At 39.0% G+C, this 24,097-nt stretch overlaps 1 protein-coding gene across 1 annotated transcript in view; it reads right to left on the reverse strand.

Annotated features, from left to right (window-relative positions):
• myo16 (myosin XVI) overlaps window positions 1–24,097 on the reverse strand; it is a 167,062-nt gene that overhangs the window by 101,263 nt on the left and 41,702 nt on the right. Inside the window, exons 3-7 of the mRNA XM_036595285.1 lie at window positions 21,950–22,020; window positions 20,172–20,315; window positions 6,501–6,609; window positions 2,532–2,656; window positions 354–479 (exon numbers count right to left, since the gene is read on the reverse strand). Of these exons, the coding sequence (XP_036451178.1) occupies window positions 354–479; window positions 2,532–2,656; window positions 6,501–6,609; window positions 20,172–20,315; window positions 21,950–22,020 (575 nt within the window). The remainder of the gene's footprint in view (window positions 1–353; window positions 480–2,531; window positions 2,657–6,500; window positions 6,610–20,171; window positions 20,316–21,949; window positions 22,021–24,097) is intronic.

Raw genomic sequence — 24,097 nt, forward strand, 5'->3', positions numbered from 1 at the left:
TCCCATGACCACCACTGTGAACAATTCTGACACGGTAGGTTTCCCTAGAATGGGGCATTTAACATCAAACCACTCAGAAAAAATCTTAAGGATTTGAGTGTGAAGTATGTAATTTAGAAAAGTTGGTAGAATTCCCCTTTAAGAGGTTGTTGTTCTCAAGTACATTATGGGAACATACAGAGTTTAATATATAAAGGGCAGGGGCAGTTATCTACTGACGTAAAAAAGTAATAAAAACGGAAAAAAAATGAGAAATAAGCTTCTGATCTTCTAGCAACAATGTATTCCATGAGCTGACGTTGTTATGTCATATGCAGACGTTAGCAACAGCAGAACGGCACAGAGATACTGACCTGTCCATATTTGGCAGCCAGGTGGAGAGGGGTCCAGTAAGTGTTGTCTGCGGCCTGTACATCTGCTCCACTCTCCAATAACAGAGAAGCCACGTCCCTGTAGCCACTAGCACACGCCATGTGTAGCTATAAACACAAACACACACACAGACACAGATTTCACAAATAAATAACAAGTGAGAGGTGTAAAAATGCAACAAAGCACTGATATTCATCAAAAATTGGTGAATCAAAATTTTGGAATTGATCACTGTTTAATTCCACTGTAGATGTTTTATAGGTGCTCAGCTTGTCTTTAACTAATATTCAGTTAAATACAATTGAGTAACAGTTAACTTTGTTCATTTGAAACAATAAAAAAAAAATCAGTTGAAAACAGGGTGCATGCGACAGTTGATCGACATCCGTTTCTTGCCTATGACTGGGACAAGCATACGTGTGCTGCACAAATGCACACATCAAAAACAGAAAATGCAGAAGTAGACTGCAGAAGTTCAACGTGAGTTCACAGTGGGGACAACAGGTCAAGGATCAGCTCTACATGACTGTGCATTATACACAAATCTACTGGCTACAAGTTAGGGGTGAAAAATTTAGGATTATACATGTAAAATATACGCAATGCAATGTTTCTCTGCTGTCTGCGCTGAAAATTGACAGCGTTTCATTAGAGCACCACCTGTAACCTTAGTGCCAAATATGGAGCATAAGTTGAACCAACAAATTCAGGAGCAAGCCACGTGCATCTCATAGTAATGTCCCATTGTTACATTATTGGAAAGGGGGGATTTACCATGTCAGGTACCTGTCTGCAGATATGTCTGAGGTCAGCAGTAGGGACTTTCTGAACAATTACTATATATGCTACCAGGAGCGTCTAGATGGGTGGGTGGGGTGTGTGGCGATTTTACCCATGTAGGGCCCATCTGACATAATGCCATTCCAGATTTAACAATGGACTAATGTACTGCAGGCTACACCTTCTTACAAACCATTCATAAAGAACCAACCAGTAGAATAACCGTGCCACTACTCTGTACCTTCAAGAACAACTCACCAAACGCTGTTTACAGTGAGATCTTCCTAGCCTTCCTCGTGGCAAACTCAGCAATATAATCCATATAATTCAACCACAGAAAATGTGAGAAATGAACCTGAATTATATTCATGGTGTGGTCATAACCCTCCTCATTAACACCTCCCTTGGCAAAAATCAGCTTTAGCAGAGTTGTCACTCTCATTTTCATTTTTTAAACAAATGTATCCAAAGAACCTCTTAAGCTTGCTTTCCTGAAATAGGGTCTTTAGTCACTTTAATTACACATTCAAATGAATTAACTAGTGAATGGCTAAGGGGATGCAAACCTTTGAGCTTGCCATAAAAGATAAGCGCTGACATAGACACTACTTTGACATAAGCACTTTCCAGTAGGCAAACACCTACACATTAACATGTACTGCTCTGCTGTATTGTAGATAGACTGTAAAACAACGGGAGATCTTCAGTTTATGATTCAGATCCATGTAGGGGATGCAAAGTTTTGCTCTCAACTGCATCTATTAATCTATTAATAATAGATTACAATAAATCTAATTCTAACCCTAAACCTAACTCTGCCCTTAGTTTCTGTAAATAATCTGCAGGAAACTATCAAAATAATGCATAAAAAAAGACCCTCATTATAATAATATTTAAAAATGTTAAAAAATGTGTTTTTTTTAAACACATTTTTCAGCATATTTTTAAATACACTCACCCCAATTAAGATTGTCTGTAATTTGTTTGCATCAACATCATCATCATAATTGTCATCATAACCAAGAGGCAACACTTTCACTTCTTTGTTTGTTATTTTAGTCATTTTGTTGATCTTATTAAAGGTTCATATGGCTGCTGTTGGAACAAAACCTCATATCTCCAAAAAAGTCACTTTACAGAAGACGGAGAAAACATTCTTAATTTTTAATATAATTGAATATAAACAAGATTCTAAGGTCACTTTGGATCATTTCTATTGGTTTGTTATGAAATTTTGACGTAATGTAAGTGACGGCTGGCATTCTCAAATTATGTAAAATAAATAAATCAATAAAGATATAAGGTGTTGTTCTGACAGATATATTGTATTTGAGCATGGTCATTGAGGTTGAGGTTAAGTGAGGACACTGAATCTTTACCAGTGTGACGCCATCTTCGTTGCGTTGGTTAACACTGGCTCCACTGCTGACCAGCTGTCTCACGTCTGACAGCATGACAGAGGCTCTCTGAGTCTTCATCTGGTGCATGGAGCTCACATTCACTCCTGACACACACACACACACACACACACACACAAAAAGTGGGCGATAAGTACACAGGCATCACATCTGTTCTCACATTCCACACTGTTATGATTAAGCTGGGGACAGCTTTACTCAGTGCTAAACTTCTGGGGTGATACTTTTTCTCCTGAGTGGATGATCCAGTGACTTAACTGTCAAAAACACACACAAATGTGCAGGAACATATAGTATTTCATACAGAGCGTGAATGTACATACAAAAAGGTACAATGGTAGAGAATGGTCTGTGGCAGTAGAGAGAGGATGGAGGATGTGGGCTGAGCACTGGAAAAGCCTGTCATTAGTGCGTTCTTTGCCTGCAGGTAAGCCTCCAGCCTGAGCAGGGAGAGTGGGATTTCCCAACGTCTCTTACATAGCTTCTACACAGAGCTTTGAACTGTGGCCAGAATAAAGACTAGGCCTCTCTCTCCCTCTCTCTTTTCTGCAGCCTCACCAGCATCATGCAGCACCTTTCTTTTCTATTGTCTTCCCCTGCAAATGATACTGGGGTATATTGCTGTCTAACAAATGCGCATCTTGACAAACAGAATAAAACTTTACTTCTGCCTTTTGCATCAGAAACATCTTAAACTGTGGAGTCTTTTTCCAAAGCACTGTTTTCAAAAATAATGTCTCTAAACAATACCAAGACCCTTTTTCCACAATATTAATTCCATTGCTTACAGACCTCCGCACAGACAGTGTCTCCTCTCATCCACCCTGCTGCTGTTCAGAATGCAATGGTGCGTTCAGAGAAAGCTATTAAATTCAAATTTGGAGCAACTGTAAAACCACATACAAAGTAAATAGTATGCTGTCTGTTACAAGCTTCAAATGTCCATGTGTAATCTAGAACTGCCATAAATGTTCATGTGCACTAGTAATGTTAACATAAGATTGCAAATCCCATGAGAGGTTTCTAACAGAAATTAGTATTATGCAAATTAAAAAGTAACACAACTATGCAAGACTGGCACCTACTTATAGCTTCAAGGATGTATAGGCCTCAGTGTAAACAAAGCTAAGTTTTTTGTTTTTTATTTAAACTCTGTGAACACCTCTTACTTCTCCCAAGTGGTATCAAACATGGTATTAAATGTCAGTATTGTGCTGGAGATGGACATACTGTGACAACAATCACTTTAAGCTTAATTTCCACAATAAAATCATTATTTTTCTACAAATCTATGAATAAACTTTACTTACAAGAAAAACCATAGCATGCAAAGGTAAGTGTTCTCTGTAGAAGACGAAAGGTCAGTGCTGTTTTTATGTAGCGTTGGAGGAAATCAATGCTGTGTTCAGTGTAAAACAACCATGGGAGTTCTGACAAGCTGTGCTATTGATCACTTCCTGTCTGAGCAGAACAGTTTCCCATGGTGACCAATGGAAGAAAGACCTCTGGTTACTAGGAATCTAACAAGAATCTTTGGAAATACCAAGAAACAGCTGTTGTAGCAACACCTACAATTATTGTAGGAACAATTGTTTAAAAAAAAATAGAATTAAAAATATTACATAACAGTTTTACATAACACATTCTTTTAAGAACCTACAGAAGCTCACGATTGTAACAGTACAAAAGGTAGACAACAGTGAACATGAGGTAGAGACGTAATGAGAAAGCTGGATTAGGTCTTGTAGGCTACAGAAAAGAGATGTAGAGGAAGAGGGTTCCAGAGACAAGGAGCAAATCTAGGAAATGCTCACCAAAGCTATGGAGGTTAGATAGAGGAATGGTTAGTATATCAGCTAAATCAGAAGTGAATGCGGTACTTTACAAGAAGCCAGCAGAAATATTTGAGAAACAGTTATAAACTACTATACTACTGTCTACATTACAATTACACAGAAGACAGTAAACTGTTGAAAAAAATGAGTTAAGCAGAGAATATTTTCAAAGTAAAATGTAGAATGACTCCTCACAGTTTCCATTCAGAGATTATGGAAATGGAGGAGGTGACTGGGTACTGGAAACACATCTAACAGGTCAGGATCAGGTTAGGAGAACAGTGTGTGTATGTGTGTGCAGTGAAGTGAATCAGATCAGGACAGCTGCCACATGACAAGAGCTCAAGAGCTATTCATCATACCATCCTGTGGGATCAGAACTGATGGAGGAAAATCTTTCTCTCATGTCCCTGTACTGTTCCTCAACATTTCAACACATTAAGTCTGCCCGAGGGCACACTTCACCCTCATCACTCACTCACACACATAGACGTGCACACACAGAAGGACAGTAAAATGAAAAGAACAGTTCTGTGGGTGCTGGGTGAGATGATCTGAAGTAAACTGAAGGGCAGTTCAGTGTTTTTCAGTGAAGGCAAGACTCAGTTTTGACAAAACAGTGGGTGATGTGAATTATCAGTCACTGTGCGTTGGGCAGAAACTTCAAAAGACCTAAATGAAATCGTCGGTACGAACAGTAAACATCTGCATGTTTTATTACAAACAGAGTATAATTAGTCCTGTTTAAATATGCTTAATCTAGCACAGCATGCATAAAAAAGATCTGGTCCAGCATATTAAACCTCAGAAAAACAAAATCTGTGATATATATTGTATATTATCATTTATTATCATTTTTGCCATACTGCACTTCAAACTCTAGGTTTGTTTAAGTGGTTGATTGCTAATCGATTTTTCTGCCAAGACTTTTTTTTTTTTTACTTTTTAAGGGGGAAACAGAGAAAAAAGAAACGAAAAGATTATTTATTTAGTCTAATTACTTTGTGCCTATGCTATCTACACTGCAATGAGTTATTATAAGTATAAAATTACTTTTATAGCTCTACTATGTATTTTTGTTTACATTTTTTTTTCCCTTTGAGCAAGTGTGGCTCTCACTGTAAGCCAGCTTATAATGACGAATGATCTGTCTAACAGCCTCCTCTCCTCCCCTTTAGCAGAAGTAACCTCTCTTTCCCTCTTGGCCCTCAGTCTGAGTGATGTGTATAGTACGCAGCTTTTACTTTTTACGGGTAAACTGACAGAATGGATGGCTCTGTTAGGTAGCACTGGTGACATAAAATGCTTGGTGAATTCTACACTGCTGGCAGGTTTGCATACCAATCTACTGTACAGCATTAGCTATAGAGTATGCAACACAGCAATAATTTTAGCAGTGCTAGCATATTAGCACATTAGCAGATAAAGTGATGTGAGTTTCAGTGGTCTTCTTAGGGTTCCCTTAAGGGCCATTATACATCACACCTTTCTCCCTGTCAGGCATGTGTTTTAAATCATGCATGCCACCATTCACTTCAGCTAGGTCTCTGTTCATTAATCTCTCCTTCCATCTCATTGCCAGCATAATTGTGTGGACATGACTTATGAACTGTTCGCTGGTTTATTTTCAAATTAAGTGCGCTCATGTATGGAAAATGAAAAGAACGAACTCCCAGCCATTACTCCTCATATTTCTGCCAGATTCTGTCTATCAGAGAGAAGATGATATCCAAGCAGGCGATATTCACAGAATGAAAAAGAATGGAGAATGGAGGTGAGAACAAAGAATATAGTGGGAAGTGATATGAAAAATTAATCAGAAAAAAGTCCAGATCCATCTCCAGTGCCTATATGTGTTTCAGCATGGTCCAAATGATTTGCGTATACAAAAACACATTGCAGTGCCGATTATTAAAAAGATTAATGGATCAAAGTCTTGAATCTTGAGGGACTGCTTTTTACTTTCTTTTTCTTGTATCCGAGGTACTATCAGTTTCAGACATGGCAGTTCAATATGAAATTCTTCTAGCTTTATCAGTCATCCAATATTATTTTTTTTTCCTTATTTATTTGACATAACCTTATTTGAACTTACCATTCTCTTCTAGGTGCTTAGTGAGGATGTAGCTGCTCTCGGTCCCCTCTGTGGCATAGTCCAGCGGTATGTTCCCATTGACGTCCTGCAGAAGCACGTTGACCCCAGCCTTACAGGCGCAGCAGCATAGACGTAGCGGTCAAGGTATAGCAGCATGGACAAAGAGAAGGGAAAAAAAAGAGCAGACATAAACAAATTGAGCCCCCCTCACCCTATTCATCAGTCAGCAATCGATGATAAACAACCTCCAATTATCACACTTTGCCAGCACCCCCAGGTACCTGAACCCAAGATGATCTACATTAACAGACAATAGTGAGTTAACTAACTCATTAAGAGGGAACCCCTGAGGAGAGGGTGTGGGTGACTGGGGGGTTTAAACACTGTCTACAGTGCAGTATTGGGTATGGACCTGGTGAGGGAGCTGACATGATTTATGGCTGTTTATGGCCCAGAGAAGCCAAAGGACAGCAATATGCTTGAAATTCAAGTTCTACACACATCTGGCTAGAGCTTAGAACTTAGGGGTAAAAAAAAAGGAAAAAACAAGTGTGACTGAATTAAACAAGCCATACTTTGTACAACTGTATTATTTGCCAATTAATTCCATGCTAACAATGATTCTTGCTTTTATATGAGGTTAACCACTCTCTATTCTACAATACTTCAGTAAATGTAAAGGTCTCTTTCTGAAAGCAAAATGAACATTCCCATTGTTAGCTTCAGCCCATAAATTGGGTAGTGATTTCCCTCGGCAATAAAGCAGAGTGTTGGCTAATGACGAGCCCTGAGCTAACACAGATAAGAGCAACAACGTGCTTTACGTGTCAGGGTCTCATTGAATATTTACTGCTAATAGAATTCTAAAGAGTGTGTAAGCACTTCATACAAATTTATTGGGGTGAGTGAGAGAGAGAGAGAGAGAGAGAGAGAGAGAATACATAAAAAAAAGAAACTTCAGCAGATTATTGTCTTCAAATAAAAACCGCCTTCAAAGAACAGTCTGTCACAAATTACGATCAACAATCGCATGCCTCCATCTATTTGGCTGAAGCACAAACAAAGACATGCACAGTGGCTGTTTCCCATTCATTTCTTCCGCACACAGCACATTCAGACCTCAGCATATTCTGGGCCGAGGAGGAGGCTGTGTCAATCATGCTCAGAGGTGAGGGCCAGGTTAATGAATGTATTAATTAACATTAACCATCAGCTGCTCTTTTGTTTCTATTCATGAGCAATGGGCCATCGAAGGGGGCCGCAATATTCTCAATCCTCAATGTGAGCGCACACACATAGCAGAAAAGCTCCAGAGAGTGATGATAGATTTGACAGTGTTCCAGGACAGTGAGGGCTATGTTCTACACGTCTGAAGACAATGTGCTGAACTAAAAAGCTAAAACTACTGTTCTTCTACACTCCCGACTCACTGAGACACCCACATGAGCATTATAATGTACACAATGGCACAGGAGTGCTTTCCACTGAGGACGGGGTGGCATGTCTCCACCTGTTTAGCCACATTCAAGGCATTAAAACAGTTAATAATCAGCACAGATAAGACCGGGCATATCAGTTAAGTTCTGTATTAAAGGAGGGGTCACTGATTCTGGAAAAGCTGCACTGGAGCCAAATTAATTATTCGGTTATTACATTTTGTTAGATTCAGATGTACTGTGAAAGGTCATCACTTATCAGCTCCTTTCAGCTCTCTCCAGGGGGAAAGCCATACCCATGTTCACTCTTAGCTTTGCTCTAGAATGGTGACATTCTTTTCTATTTCTGTTCTTCCTTCTGACTGTCCTGGGTTGGTCTGGCACTAGTGCAGTAGTGGGTGAATTTTCATATTTGTAGTTTGCTAGCTATAAGGCTAAACTACTGAACTTAAAACTACTAAAAATTAATGAATCCAGACTTTTGAGCTTCAGAGATGTTTAAAGCACTTTATAGTTTATGCCTACTTCTGACTAAATGTCTCTACATCTCTGAACAGTCCACACTCTAAAGTGAACCAGTGTTAGGGTTGTTTTAGCAGAGCTCTTTTTTTACTTCATTCTTAAAATGTTCAGTGATCACAAATAGAAATTTTAACTAATAAATAAAATAAAAAATGATTTCTGTCAATGTAAAAAAATCTTCACCCCTCTTTAGCACTGTTCATTCAACAGCCCCCTTTACCCCATTTTAACCAAAGGTTCAAGCTCTAGTTTTTCTAGCTCTAGCACATTTTCAACAATTCCCCACCCTACCACACCTGATTCAGCTCATCAGGTAATTATCAAGCCCTTTTTGAGTTTTGGGGCAGGGAATGCAAGGTTATGTATATAAATAGCATATAAATCCATACAATAATTAACTTACTGCTTATATATCATCACTGTCCAAAGAAAAACCAAGTATCTCCAAAATAATAACTTTACAGGAAAGGGCAAAAATGTTCTTTACTTTCAATGTAAGTTAATGGAAAGAGATTTTATTCTAAGCAATTTTGGAGCATTTCTATTGGTCCAATCATCATGAAATTTTCAAACAACATAAAGGACAGTTGCTGAGCTCAAATGATGTAAAAAAGTAAAAATCCAATGTTTTTCATTGGAAAACGATGATATAAATTAATATACATGTCTTTGTGTGTTTTAGACTCACTATTATCAGTTACAATTACACAAAACTACAGCCATGCACAATCCACACACACAGGCTAGTGATGGGGTCAAGCGTCTGTGTGTGTTTGGGCATTTTGATGCTTATTGGGGCAGCGTGTCTATTGATCAGTCTGCGAGTAGGACAAACATAAACCTGTTGGGAACAGGTCTTACTGAGCAAAAATCCATGCATTACGCATCAATCTAAGGTGTCGGTGTGTTTCTGTGTACTGGCAAGATCTAAAAGAGGAAGTGGAGGATGATGAGCATGGGTAGTCAGGGTGTGAGCCTGTTTACCTTCCTCACTGCACTCAGACAGTAATGAAGGAGAGCTGATGAAGCTGTCTAGAGATCCTCCAGAGGTGATCACCACTATTGATCAGCCTACACAACCCACCTCAATAAAACACAACACTAAACAACAGCAATTTTCTATACATTTCTCTATATTTCTATACAATTTTCTGTACATCACTCTGACAATCGATTGAAGTATATATGAAGTTAATTAAAGATTGTACTTGATAAAAATTATTTTAATGAAACTTCTTTTAGATTTACTACTGTTTTATCATTATCAACAATACATATGATAACTCAGGAAACATGTTGGGTCAATGGTAATTCTGGATGGTAACTAAAATAGTTATATTTGTGTTCTAGACATTATGACCCCTGGTTCCTATCATCACCGCTGTAAATGCAATATGCTGTTTTTCGCAGACGATACAGATAAATGACCAGACCATTTAAAAGTGCTATGTTCACCCTATTTAAAATAAATCAGTAATAACAGCCATCTACTTTTTGAGAAGCTTTTCTCTGAAAGGTAAAGAAAGTATGAGCAGTTGCACCTACATGCAGCACTTCAATACCTACTGACTCGGTTGCAAGCACAAGCTGAAAAACCTGTACTGGCTTCAGCATTGGCTCAGGTGGAGAAAGGCTCTTAGAAACACCTCCATTGATCTGCGTGGTGCATCATGTGTTTGACAGCAGATAATAAAATTCAGCCACATAAATAGTAGGCTAGCTGCACTTGTCCCCGGCAAACGCAAGGGGTTAACAAGCTGACCTCTGAACTTGGCAACACACCCCCTCTTCTCAATCATGTTATGATGAATCACTACGCAGACCCCTGACGACAGCAATCCATTTACAGCATCTTTGAACCCGTCATCACAATGGTTGAAGGGACAAGAGCATTTATTCCATACAGGCCTATGGAGCAGAAATATGGGAGGCCTTGAGGGTATGTTCTCAGAAACATAACAACTGCTACAAATTCCCAAAAGACATTATATGACATTATAGTGACTTAGATGAAATATGGAGTATCCAAAGGGACTTGTCCAAATCAACTTACCCTTACTGAATGAGTCACGAGAGAGCATTTTAGATATCTATCAACCAATTTGCACTAGCTCACTTTGGGCTGCTACAGAGTTTTGTTTAAAAAAGGTAAAGAAATGTGTAGTATGGTGTAAAGCGTCTCCAAAACAAAGTCCAGGCCTACTTCAGATGAAAAGGCATTTTATGACAGACAAGACTGGAGACAAATTTGTAAGCTTAACTCCTGATAGGCATGCGCTGATTATAGTCTAGCTCCTTACAGACACGTGCTGATAAAAATGTACATCATTATAATTATCTAAACGCAATCAGGGTGTATGATACTGTCACAACACTGTATTTAAAAAAGCTACACAATATTCTTTGAGGTAAAACAAACATTATTTTCAATGCCCTTTTTTAAATAGCATTACTGGGTCAGTGGTTACATGTATACAATATGACAATTTGAAAAAAATAACTGAAAATAAATAAATAACCTCACATATTGTAGCTCATATTTAATTATCATAAAGGCCTTTTCACAGTTAGGACTGAAGACTGGTGCACTGCAAAAAAATAAAAATACTCAGTGTTTTAACTAAAGATAGTAACCTGGTTGTCTTAAAATTCTGCATTCATATAATAAATTATACTTCAAATAATAAGTTAACAGAATGTAAAACACAGATCCTTGTTTTGTTAACTTACTATTAGAAGTTTAATTTACTCAAATTTTTAAGGCAACCATGTTACTAACGTTTTTAAAGTTAAAACACTGAATTATAATGTGAAAGCTGGTGAAAGCATCTGCACATCTAAAAACATCTCTGGTGAAACTGCAACTTGTTTCACTACTAGAGTGACAGTATTTAAAAGGATCACTAATAACATTACCATACTAATTTAATATTACAGTATATCGAATTACTGAGCGACTGCAAACTGTAGGACCTGACACTGCAAGTTACCCCTTTATTTTCATCCATTTGCACAAACGTGTACACAGTGGGTTCATACTTGGTGCAACTTGGAGCTTGGAGAGTAAGTGAGAGTGACAATACAGGTGGCAATGAGAGGCCTGATTTGACTCGTCTGAGAGAGAGAGAGAGAATGAGAGAGGAAGAGAGAGGGATGAAACAGCATTGGCAGGATGGCGGAAAACAAAAACAGACACCTCGTTCTGATTACATGAGGGAATAATGAGGGCGAATGCGCTATTAAATCCAATCCGCCTTATGATGGCTGCCGGTGCCCAATTACAGGCGTACGAGCCCTGCCTTAATTGCTTCTGTTAAATTTAATCTGCTATGATAACAGACCAATGGCACTTAAGTCAGTACGAAAAGGGGAATGCAATTAACCCCTTAAATTCCCATGTTTCTTAAGACACTTTTTCACTGCATGGTACTGGCTGGACTTGACTTGCCTGAACTCACTTTTGGTACCTGCTACTTTGTTTTCCACTGCAGATGAAAACATCATCTCAAGGTAGTTGGTCGTCATAGTGACACTAAATTAAACTGCTGTGATGTGAAGGAGACAAATTTTGTTCAGAAGAGGCTGATAGCAGCAAGACAAAAAACTGCAGAAAAAACGGGATAGTTTGGGAAATGCTAAAGAGTTCAAACTACCAGACCATTCTACTTGCTAAAAAAGGGCAATGCATAAGGGTATGCTAACCTGATAGCTAATGTTAGCATATGTGTTTAGTAATTGCCCTTTTAGCTACTAAATCAACCAGCAAACCAAATTCAATTGACTATTGACTTCAATTTCATTGGCCACACCCAAGCATGATTACTGTCAGACCTGCTGAATCTAAACATTATTTAAATAAAACCTGTCTGGCAATGTGAAGCAGGCTAGAAGGTCTCAAAAAGCAGCACATGATGCCACGTTCTAAAGAGATTCCAATACAGATGTAAAACAAAGTAGTAGTGCTAGTCTGGAAAGGGTTACAAGGCTGTTGCTAAAGGTTCTGGGACTCCAGAGAACCACAGTGAGAGCCATTATTCACAAATGGAAAAAACTTGGAACAGTGGTTGAACCTCCCCAGCAGTGGCTGGCCTACCAAAATTTCACCACAAGTACATCAAAGACTCACCCAAGAGGTCACACAAGAACGTCTAAAGAACTGCAGGCCTCACTTGCCTAAGTTAAGGTCAATAGGAATTTGATTTCTCATTAAGACACTTGACTTGAATCCCACTGAGATGCAGTGGCAAGAACTTAAGCGAGCAGTTCATGCTCAAAAACCCTCCAATGCAGCCGAATTAAAACAATTCTGCAAAGAAAAGTGGGCCAGAATTCCTCCAACTTACTGCAGTTGTTACTGCCAAGGGTGGCACAACCAGTAATTAGGTCTAGGGGGGAAATACTTCTTCACATGGCTAATATAGGTTCTGAATAAATCTTTACCTTCAATAAATGGAATGACCATTTAAAAGTTGCATTTCGTGTTTTCCTATGTTGTCTTTATCTTAAAGTAAAATTAGTTGGATGATCTGAAACATTTAAATGTGACAAATTAGCAAAAATAGAAGAAATCGGGTGAGGGGCCAATACTTTCCACTGCACTGTACATCCAAATGCTTATTTGTCAGTAACTACATGAAAAAAAAATGTTACAGCTGTGAGGGATAGAAAGCTGGACCCACTGATGGTTCCTGGCACGTAAAGGGGTTAACTTTCTAACACAGAACAATGCTTTAATAGTGTCAGTGGGATGCATATGTCTCCTGTATGTCTTAAAACATGGATTTAGTTCCACCATTGGGAATCTGTGGCTATGCCTTTAGGACGATTGTGTGGATTTATAACGTCATTAGACAACAGAACTCCAATCCAACTCCAAACGCTGCAAATGTTTAATAGGTCACTGATGTCACAATGATGGTTAAGTAAGTGCAAATGATTAGCTGGTACTTTGGCTAACCAAAAAAATAAAAAGCTGTGGCCCAGTTTTGGGTCTAACACACTTGGAAGAGGGAAGTAGAGAACGAGGGCAGAGACAGAGAGACTGGAGTGGGTGTGGGAGTAGGAGGCTTCATCCCAAAGCAAGCATTGCACTGAGGAGATAAGAGCATTAACATTAGAGACAATAGCACAGAAGCCTCTAGGCTCTGCGCTATTGAGAGAGAGCAGAGAGAGAGAGGAGAGAGAGGGAGAGAGACAACAAAAAGAGAGAAGACACACACACACACCTCTCTCATATATATATATATATATATATATATATGTGTGTGTGTGTGTGTGTGTGTGTGTGTGTGTGTGTGGCTCTTCGGCAACTGAGGCAGAAAGGCAGACAAATGAATAGTTAATGCTACGTAAATGTGGAAATGTGAAAAAAAAGGAGAGTGAAAAAGGGTAGGCATGGTGAATTAAGTACAAAAAGGCCATGGCACAGGATATTGGATAAACGGAGAAGGTGTGATGGGTGGCTTATAGAATTTGGAAGAAAAAAAATCTTCTTTTAAAGGAGAGTGGAAGGTTATGCGGAAATAAAATGGCTCCTAAATTGAATGGCAGAGTGGAATCAGTGAGTGGGAATGACAGTGGGGAAAGCCAGCCATGGTGAAAACCCTGAAATGTAGTATGGAGGAGCTCCATGGCTTGTATCCATGGTAACCGAGCGGTCTCTTCTGCGCGGGGCTGACTCACCTGTGTGCAGAGACAGCAGAGGCAACGCTGATGCTAATGCAGTGAAGAATCAAGCTTCAGCTTTTTATCTTAATAACCACGCTGCAGAGAAACAATAGTGAGGGCTGCTAATCCACAATACCTGTGTAAGCTTTCCCAAAAGTGCCACTAATAACACACAAACACGTCAATTAGACTTAGGCCTGTCAGTCACATCACCACTGTAGGGGGGAACGTGAAGCAAACATCAAAAACGGCAGTCGTCTCACACCTCCCTATGCATTCACCATCTGTAGTACAATCTTTTGAACTCAGAAGGGGAACTTTTCGCCTGATGCGCTTCACATCTGCCACAAGAACAGAAGAGTGAAGGAAGAAAGGATATATGAAAAGATGTATTAGACAGCTCTCCATTCTGAAGAAGTGAGAGAGTGACAGAGTGACAGTTTAAAAACAGGGATATATTTCACCACACTGAAGACGTTTTTGATGGGGAACTGCTGAAATTGCATGCAATTCTTCTGCTGTGGATTTGCAACAAAAGATTTTGCCATTTCCACTCTTTTTCTTGGAAGCGAGCGAACAAGTGAGGGGGGAAATGTGTAAAAGGGAGAGAGTCTGTGCTGCTAATGAAGCTGTAACACTCCCCTCTCTCTCTCTCTTGCTCGCTGTCTTACGGGCATCTCCTCTTACGCTGCTATGCAAATCAGGCCTACTTTTAGAAATGTTCATTCATACGTTTCCAAGGACTTATTTACACGCACTCCGTGCCATAGTAAGTACAATTAAAGGGAGCATTGAAGCAGTGCAGACTAAAAATGAAGACTTCACGTAAACAATCTTTGCATCATATCCCTCAGTCATTCGCAAACACGCATGTACATAAACACGCACGTACATAAACACGCACGTAACATGAACATGCACGTAACATGAACACGCACGTACATGAACACACACCCTTGGATACTTCCCATGGTTGACTTTATAGCTGTTATACATGAATATCTGCTATATTAGAATAGCAGATCACCATTTGCTTTGTTGCTAATAGTCATCGAAACACACATATAGAAATGAAAAAGAATGAATAGTGTAGTACACTAAGAATGAATAACAGTATATGAATAATATCAATATGCCAATGTGTCATCTAGTCTCAAACTACTGAAAATGGTTTACATTTCTTTTTTCAAGTTTAATTCTTGCATTAAGCATAGCACACAGCACTCTGGAAGAAAGAGAGAGAGAGAGAGAGAGAAGAAAGACAGGGAGAATGAAAAAGAGGGAGAGAAAAGAAAACAAAGAGAAGGAAAGAGAAAAGGGAGACAGAGATACAGCAAGAGGAAAAGAGAGAAGAAAGAGCAAAGAGAAAAAAGAAAAAGAAAGAAAAAAAACAAGCATAGAGCGAAAAAAAGTAAGCAAGGAAAGAGAAAAAGAAGGGAGAGAAAAAATAAAAAGAAACAAACAGAAAGCAAGTGGGAGTGAGAAAGAGAGAGAAATGAGACACAGGGAGAGAGACTGCTTCATGCTTGTTATAATATGTTTATAATGGGTACATTTTGTTTATTTGAATTGTTCAAGGCTTATAACACCAGTCATTAGGGACTGCAGTTGAAAATTACCTGGCTGGCTCACATTGGTACATTTATCTCTGAGCTGCTTCAAGGGCCTTAAAGTGTGTAAATTATCTCCAATATATATAATCAAATCAACCACATCAATCAATCATTAGATAAAAGAAGAAGAGCATTAGAAATGTATCCCAGATAAGTGATGGAACATGTAGCTCTCCTAGCAAAAAACAGAATTTCAGTCTTTTTCTGCCTTCACTTTCTTCTTATCTGAGACAGCGTACAATATGTATTTTGTGCAGTTTTTATCACACAGTGTCACGCACGTCTTCACACACCGGTCAACATGTCGGTTTTGTGGTCACAAGGTGTGCAGTAGCATTCACTACTTACACATCACACGAAACACAACTAAGCAATACTTGCTTAGTCTACACTATAGTCTGTTCAAGCCATCTCAACTAACATGTACTGCATATTACCAGAGTAACACTCCGCAATGACACCTCTGCTGACCTGAAGGTGTGAGTGTGCGTGTTCCCAAAGACCTTGAAAAAAGATTTGCTTTGGTGGAGCATAAAACCTGAAAAATGTGTGCACCTGCCAGCCACAACCACAACCACAAAGCTCCTTAAAGAAATAATATTCTTTCTATACACACACTACACACTGCAGCACATGTATAATCTCTTGGACTTGTCTATTGTGCCTTGAATATGTACCAAAAAAATAAAACAAATACATGTAAGTTTTTAACTCTGTGCCTGAAATACCATCACATAAAGCTACACTGTATGCCCAAAAGTTTGTAGACACCTGCTCATCCAATGTTTCAAAAGTATTAACAGAGAGTTTGTCCCATTTTTGCTGTAGTAACAGCCTCTACTCTTCTGAGAAGTCTTCACACTAAACACTGTGGCTTCTCCATTCAGTCTCATACTATTGGCAATTGTTTTCTATGGAGATGAATTCAGTAATTAGAAGGGGCGTCTGAATACCTTTGGACAGATAGTGTACCTTAAGTGCTATTTACACTGCAGTTGAATTAGTATTAATTAAGACACTCTACAGTATTCTGTATTAGACAATTATTCACTTACTGTGGACAATGTATGCTGTAAACAGTAACACTACATTAAAGCCTGCATATAAATTATTAATTACATGTTCATTTCACTGAGTACCCATTATTTGTATATTAGGTAACTATTCATTAAGTTATTACTTATGACGTAGCAACTGCTCAAGAACTTAGCAGCTAGTAAGTAAGTACACCGTTAACTGTCATTTTGTACTTTTGTTATTTATTTATTCCCTGTCTACTAACTGCTGCCTAATGTGAAGTGCTGCCTTGTAATCATTGCACATCCTAGATATTATACATGCACTAAACCATTTATACATAAGGCAGGAACTGTGGAGTGCTATTGCACATTGTGCGTTATAGTGGGCTTAAAATAATGTCAAAAGAGACTGTTATTACACACAGACCTGTGGTAAGCATGCATTTATTGTTCGTATTGTTAGATGGTAAAACTTATACTAAATCAACTGTCTTTCTCAATCTCAGTCATGTGTCCTGCCTATCCACATGCTCCTCCAAACCCCCGGAAGCCATTTCAACACCACCCTACCAGAATAAACCCACACCAGCATGAAGGTTAGAAACATCAAAAGATTTGCAATGCCACGGTGGACTAATAACCCCAAACTCATACAGCCTATCAGTGCCCATAGCAAGCAGCCTTACATCTGGATGCAGTGCCACATTGGAACCAATCAGTAGAAATAACCCAAAGCCTGCCTGAGCTGCACCATTTGGAGGACAAATTCTCCACAGGAAAGGTACTCTTTGAAGCCACAGCTCTAAAAATAGCTCTTATTTCCTCTATTTCCCATTAAATCACCATACTGTGAGCACATGCACACACATGCATGTATGTGTACACATATACAGTGCAACAGAAAGAGTGGGAAAACGATATACAACCCATTTCCAAAAAAGTTGAGACGCTGCACAAAATGTGAATAAAAACAAAATGCAATGATGTGCAAAACATTTGAAAATAGTACAAAGACAACATAACAGATGTTGAAACTGAGAAATTGTATTGTTTTTTGAAAAATAGGTGCCCATTTTGAATTTGATGCCAACAACACGTTCCAAAAAAGTTGGGACGGGGGCAACAAAAGGCTGGTAAAGTTGCGTAATGCTAAAAAAACACCTGGTGGTTGATTGGCAACAGGTCAGTAACATGATTGGGTATAAAAAAAAAAGCATCCCAGAGAGGCTGAGTCTGTCAGCAGTAAAGATGAGGAGGGGTTCACCACTCTATGAAAGACTGCACGATCAAATAGTGCAACAATTCAGGAATAACATTTCTGAACATAAAATAGCAAAGAACTTTTGCTTTTCATCATTTATGGTACATTATAACATTAAAAAATTCAGAGAATCTGGAGGAATCTCTGTATGCAAGGGACAAGGCCAAAAAAAACAGAATTTGTTGGCCATGATCTTTGGCCCCTCAGAAGGCACTGCATTAAAAAGAGACATGATTCTGTAGTGGAAATCACTGCATGCGCTCAGGAACACTTCTGAAAAACACTGTCTGTGAAAACAGTTTATTGCTGCATCCACAAATGCAAGTTAAAACTCTAAACACAAAGAAGAAACCATATAAAAACAGGATCCAGGAATGCTGCCACCTTCTCTGGGCCTGAGCTCATTTAAAATGGACTGAGGGAAAGTGGAAAAGTGTCCTGTGGTCTGACAAATCAACATTTGAAACTCTTTTTGGAAATCATGGACGTTGTGTCCTCCGGGCTCAAGACCACTCAGCTTATCAGCATACAGTTCAAAAGCCAGCATCCGTGATGGTATAGGGGTGCATTAGTGCACATGGCATGGGTGATGTGCACATCTGTGAAGGCACCGTTAATGCTGAATGATATATACATGTTTTGGCAACTTATGCTGCCATTCAGATGACATTTTTTTCAGGGAAGGTCTTGCTTTTTATAATATGGGCTAATATTACCTTTTAAGCTTTGGCATAGGTTTACTTATCATCGATAACCGATTACACTGACCTATCACCCAGCACTGCTGAACACACAGATGTGTTAAAAAACCCTTGTGTTTTCAACAAATCTGTTTTTAGAGTGTATATGCTGAAATCCTGGCTTGTCAACTATTCCACCTAAAATAATATCTCAAAGTGTTTATTCTAGTCAGAGCATGTCGTTGCACCTTGCTAAGCAGTGGTCTCTAAGCAGCTCTGGTTCAAGGCTGATGCATGTGTTTGCTGGCTGTCATCCGCATGGGTGTGATCTGACAGCACAATGGCCTGGCTGAGAGCCTTAAGTCTACACAGGCAGAGAAACTCACGTCCCGTCTGGATGTGTCTGTACAACACACTCAGCAAGGATTATGTTCATTCCCTCCTGACATGTCTGACGTTTCTCTGATAGAACCTTAGTTTAAGCTAAGCTGAGTCCTTTCTGATTGAGAGTTTGTGCATGTTTGTTCTGGAATGTGTGCAGATTTGTGCATGCTCTGGGATGACAGCATAACCATCATGAGGAGAGTAGTAAAAGAAAAAACACATTGTATGTCACCACAAGGGTCCAAGTTGGTGACAAGGATGTCACTCTGGTGTTTTCTTCTAAGACTTACTCACCCAAGATACAAGGAAATGGCAGCAGTTCATTCAACTATCAAGAGCTTCCTTCTTAGCACTTATGTGCAAAAACTGTCAAGAACGTTAGACAATCCTTGCTCCCTGCATTGTTTTTAACGTTGTGACATGGGTGCACACGTGCACACACACACACACGCACACGCACACACACACACACACACACACATATCAAACAAGCTTGACTGGTGTGTAATCTGGAACACCTCATTAAACTCAATATCCTGCTGAGGGAACATTGGGTGGTTGGGTGCCTCTCATCTTTTCCACCTTATTTTCACTTTTCATCCATCACTACACAACCCCTTTTATTCTTTTAGAGGAGGGTGTGACAGTTGATATGGCCAGAGGAGAAAATAAAAAGAATTCTTTAAAATGAAAGGCAGAGGTGGCAGGCACAAAAAAAAAACTGCACTCAAATAAAAAAATAAAACCTAAAACATTACTCACAGCTGCCTCTAAAGGTGTTCTAGCACCTTAGTCAGGGGTTAGAATGTTTGCTGATCATGGAAGAAATGTGTTTTCTTCTTGCTTTTATTTACATTCACATTATGTTGGCTGCAACATGATCACATGATTGTGAAAGCTAACAACTGTGGAAAGTAACTGATCAGGCAATTACGTAATAATTGTGACAGACCCTCCTCCAAAAGATTTAATACCAGTTAAAGCTTTATCCTAGTGCCATATGTCCAAGCCAGGCAGGAACCTTTATTTTTTTGAGTGTACTGGAACAAACCGTGTGTGTGCGTGTGTGTGTGTGTGTGTAATCCTCACGAGAAGCAGCAGCAGCACCATATCAGCATGGTCGCAGGCACAAGCCACATGCAGGGCAGTCCAAAGGTCTTCATCCTGCAGATTGACGTTCACGCCTCGCTCTATCAGAACCTCTGCTGCAAACACATTGTCATGGCGAGCGCACTGCAGGGAGAAGATCAGAGCGGGATTATGGGTAACTGAGGCACACTATGGGCCAATGTTCTGCCTCAGAACAGCAAGAGGCGCCAGTGACAGAAAATACTGCTGCACAGAAAGTAAACACAGAGAAGTACAGTATAATAACAAAGTTAACACGTCACATAGCCTATTGGAATTGGCCAAGATCAGAATCAGCAGGTTTCTGCTCAGACAATCAGCCAACATATTATTTTGATTTTGGATCTGTGTTGCAATTATATGACATAAATATTGTAAATCAGGTAAGTGCACTCCTGCTGTATTTGAATACTGCTGCTGCACCTGTACCAAAACAGCCTAGCATATGGATGACTCATTGTACTAAATAGCTACAGCACTTGATTTGATTTGACTTGATGTTATTTAAATTTGCACTATGTACGTTTTGGGGATTTGGAGACCACTCCGGCAGAAATGTGTAAGTGCATGCAATGTGTTCTTTGAATATTTTATAATGAAGGTTGAGAAAACATTCAAAACTTAGTGAACGACATGTCTTCTGAGGATGTAGGTGTATCCGCTATTGTCGTCATATCTTCAATATAATGTTGATTTTATATCTGAGACCTAAATATCCAGCTGGGCCTTCTTTCTGAGGCTGTGCATGTAACTTTGTACAGATTCATGACACAGTCCAAAAAACTTCCACAAAATCCAATCTGATGCCTCTGACTTTTAAATTACTATTTCAGGCTTCACAGGGTGACTCACTGCAGCACACGGACACTATATTTTAGTGTTTTTTGGGGTTTTTGTCTGACTCATTAATGCTACTTAATTTTAATTACTTAATGATCAATTTTAACAGCAAAAAAATAAATAAATAAACCTAAATAGTGCAGCTTTAAACAAGCAATTAATTTTTCATTAAAGAATTTAAAATGCCAGTTCGGCCCACTGAAGAGTTAATATTATTTTTATAAACTTTCTTTGAAATAAAATATATAAATTGAAAATGAGCTAATGTGTTCCAGGTTATACTTAAAAAAAGATAAATAAAACAATAAAACAGCCAATAAAAGCCAATAAAACAAATAAATAAATTAGCCAGTAAGTCAATTTGGCTGTAATAAACCTGAATCAAAATTCATGCCCGGTCCTAAAAAAAATCATAATAATAAATCACCCTTACCTTTTATATGTCATTATTATATGTCATTATCTATGATTTCACGCAGTAGGTATATACAAGTTAAATTTTTATTGTAGAACAAAGGAAAACATCTTGACATTGAAAAGTGAAGGGAAGGTCTCAGGACGATAGTACTGAAGACAGAAGAATGAGAAAGATGGATGAAAAAGATAATATAGTGCTGAACAGGAAAGTCTGGAGGGAGCATAGAAAGGGCAAGGCCAAAGAGCATTAGGGGCAAGAAAGCTTTGACAGAGAGAAAGTTTAATGTGAAAGAGAGAGAAAAAACAGACAGCAGAGATAAAGACAGAGGCAAACATATAGAGAGAAAGATAGACAGATGAGAATGAGAACAAGAATGCGAGAGAGATAGTGTCGTCAGGTATGTGTGGAAGTAAAGCTGATTGAGAGAGATATAGTGGAAGACAGCTCCAGTGGGAAAGTGTGTACTGGAGTGTGTTCTTACCAGATGGAGCAGAGAGCCTCCAGAGGAGAGGAGTGTGTTCAGGTCAGCTCCCTCTTTCAGCAGCCTCAGCACTGCAGCAACACACACACAGAGGAATACACACGTCTCTTAGCATCTAGAGGACATTTGTACAGGCTCTGCATTAACTCTCCTTTTGATTACACCTTTTGTACTCTTTCTCTTATGAACCTTGTTTTGAACATGCCCTCACTATTTTGTTTTGGGGAGTACACTGTCTTATGGGGCATTCCACTACTGCATTGGCTTGAGTGAAGTCTGCTAGAAGTCTGTTAGATGACCCCTTGGAGGGCCAAAAGAGCGAGTGAACATAAATGTCTTGCCCAGACATCACCGCCATTTCTGACATAATTTTCTTTTCAAACCACAAAGAAATAAGACAGAGCTGTTTGTAAGACAGAACAACAAAGAGTACTTTAAAACACCTAAAGAAAACCTGAAATCAAAACAGACCTTTTTACCCTGCTGGTTTATGTGCCTGGATTATATTAAACATGATTATGTTTTAAAAGACAATTTTTTTCCTGTAACTTTTCATCAAAAATGAGATGCACATTGTTGTCATATCAGTATCAGCAGATGCAGTCCTATGAAGATGTCTGAACACCCTTGATGAAATTACATGTTTTGTTGATTTTCTAAGTGAAAAAAAAAGTTAACACATCCTCTACAAAGAACAAACCTAAATATGGCATTTTTCTGCAAATTTTAGCACAGTTTCTATTTATTTGTTGAGTTTAACATTTTTCAATATGTTACATTCAGAAAATAAAAAGTAATTGTGCATTAAAATGTGCAGAAGTGTGCTCTCATCAGAGAATGTGTTAACTTATTTTCACTCACCAAATCAAAAAAACATGTAATTTGACCAGGATCAAACAAACTTTTACATATGACTGTATATGCTTTAAATAACATACAGGCATTGAACAGATTTTTACTTTCGAGCAATATTTCAAATCAATATTTGATGATACTGGTGCATCCCTACTTCAGAAGGGCTCTAAAATATCTCATTTTAGATTACCCGTGAGTAGGGAAATAAAATAGTACCTCCCCCATCATCGATTGATGCTATGTAAGCTCAGAGACCCTCTATAATACCATATTTCATTCAAAAATACATCATGGTACGGAGTAAAAATGTGTTCATTTTGATTCGCACTGACTACATGTAGCAAACTACTCCATCTGGTATAATGACTGCTTCATTACTTTTCTCTTAGCCTATAGCTAGCTAATCATATCACCGAGGCTAACCTAGCTGAGGGTAAGAGTGCTCCCTCTGAAAAATCCGCTCCTCGCTGTTTCAGCCTCCCCTTGTCCTGCGTAGGTGCTGTGCTAACACAGACGAAGCAATGAGGACATGTCGAGTATCCTCAAGTATCCTCAACAAAGTACACAAACACATGAACACACAAGCACAAAAACAGCTTTAACAGTGTAGAAGCCTCACATTAAAGGAGAAAAGACAGTAGGACTATGACTGTTCACCTCTTAGATTCAGCTACTGTATTTCTTAAACCTCTTAATAGCGCAGATTTAATCAACATCTCTCTCACAACCCCGTGCTGTCCCTGAGGGAGTGCTAACAGTCCCCAGAGGGTGTGTGTTGCTGACGAAGCAGCAATGCTGCTCAGTGCTTCTCCATGCTGAACACAGCCTTCCAGCCTCCTCCTGTTACAATGCCATGGCCCACTGCCCAGAACACTACAGTACATAGACCATCAAATGCCACTCCCTCTGAGACAGACTCAAAAACAGGAGCATTTCTCAAACACTACTGGTAGACAGTGACCCCAGTAAGATGTTGAAACGACCAGAGATGACAAAGGAGACTTGCTACTGTCCCACATCAGGTGACAAACGTTATCTCATATCATATGCTAATCCAGTATGTTTTTTTTTTTTTAAGAATAAAAATTTATGAACATTTCTTAGACATACACTGTCCAAAAAGTATCCAGACACAACATCTTATTTGTAAATTCTACAACTTTAGGGTGCACCCAGTGGTCACCACAAGTGTTCTGTGCACAAAGAATCTCTATAGAAAAGCATTGCCAACAGAATGGGACACTCTAGAGGAACTGCACATGCTATGGTCACCATTTCCAATGGCAACTGCAG

The sequence above is a fragment of the Colossoma macropomum genome, unplaced genomic scaffold (assembly GCF_904425465.1).
Source record: "Colossoma macropomum unplaced genomic scaffold, Colossoma_macropomum, whole genome shotgun sequence".
Taxonomy (NCBI): Eukaryota; Metazoa; Chordata; class Actinopteri; order Characiformes; family Serrasalmidae; genus Colossoma; species Colossoma macropomum.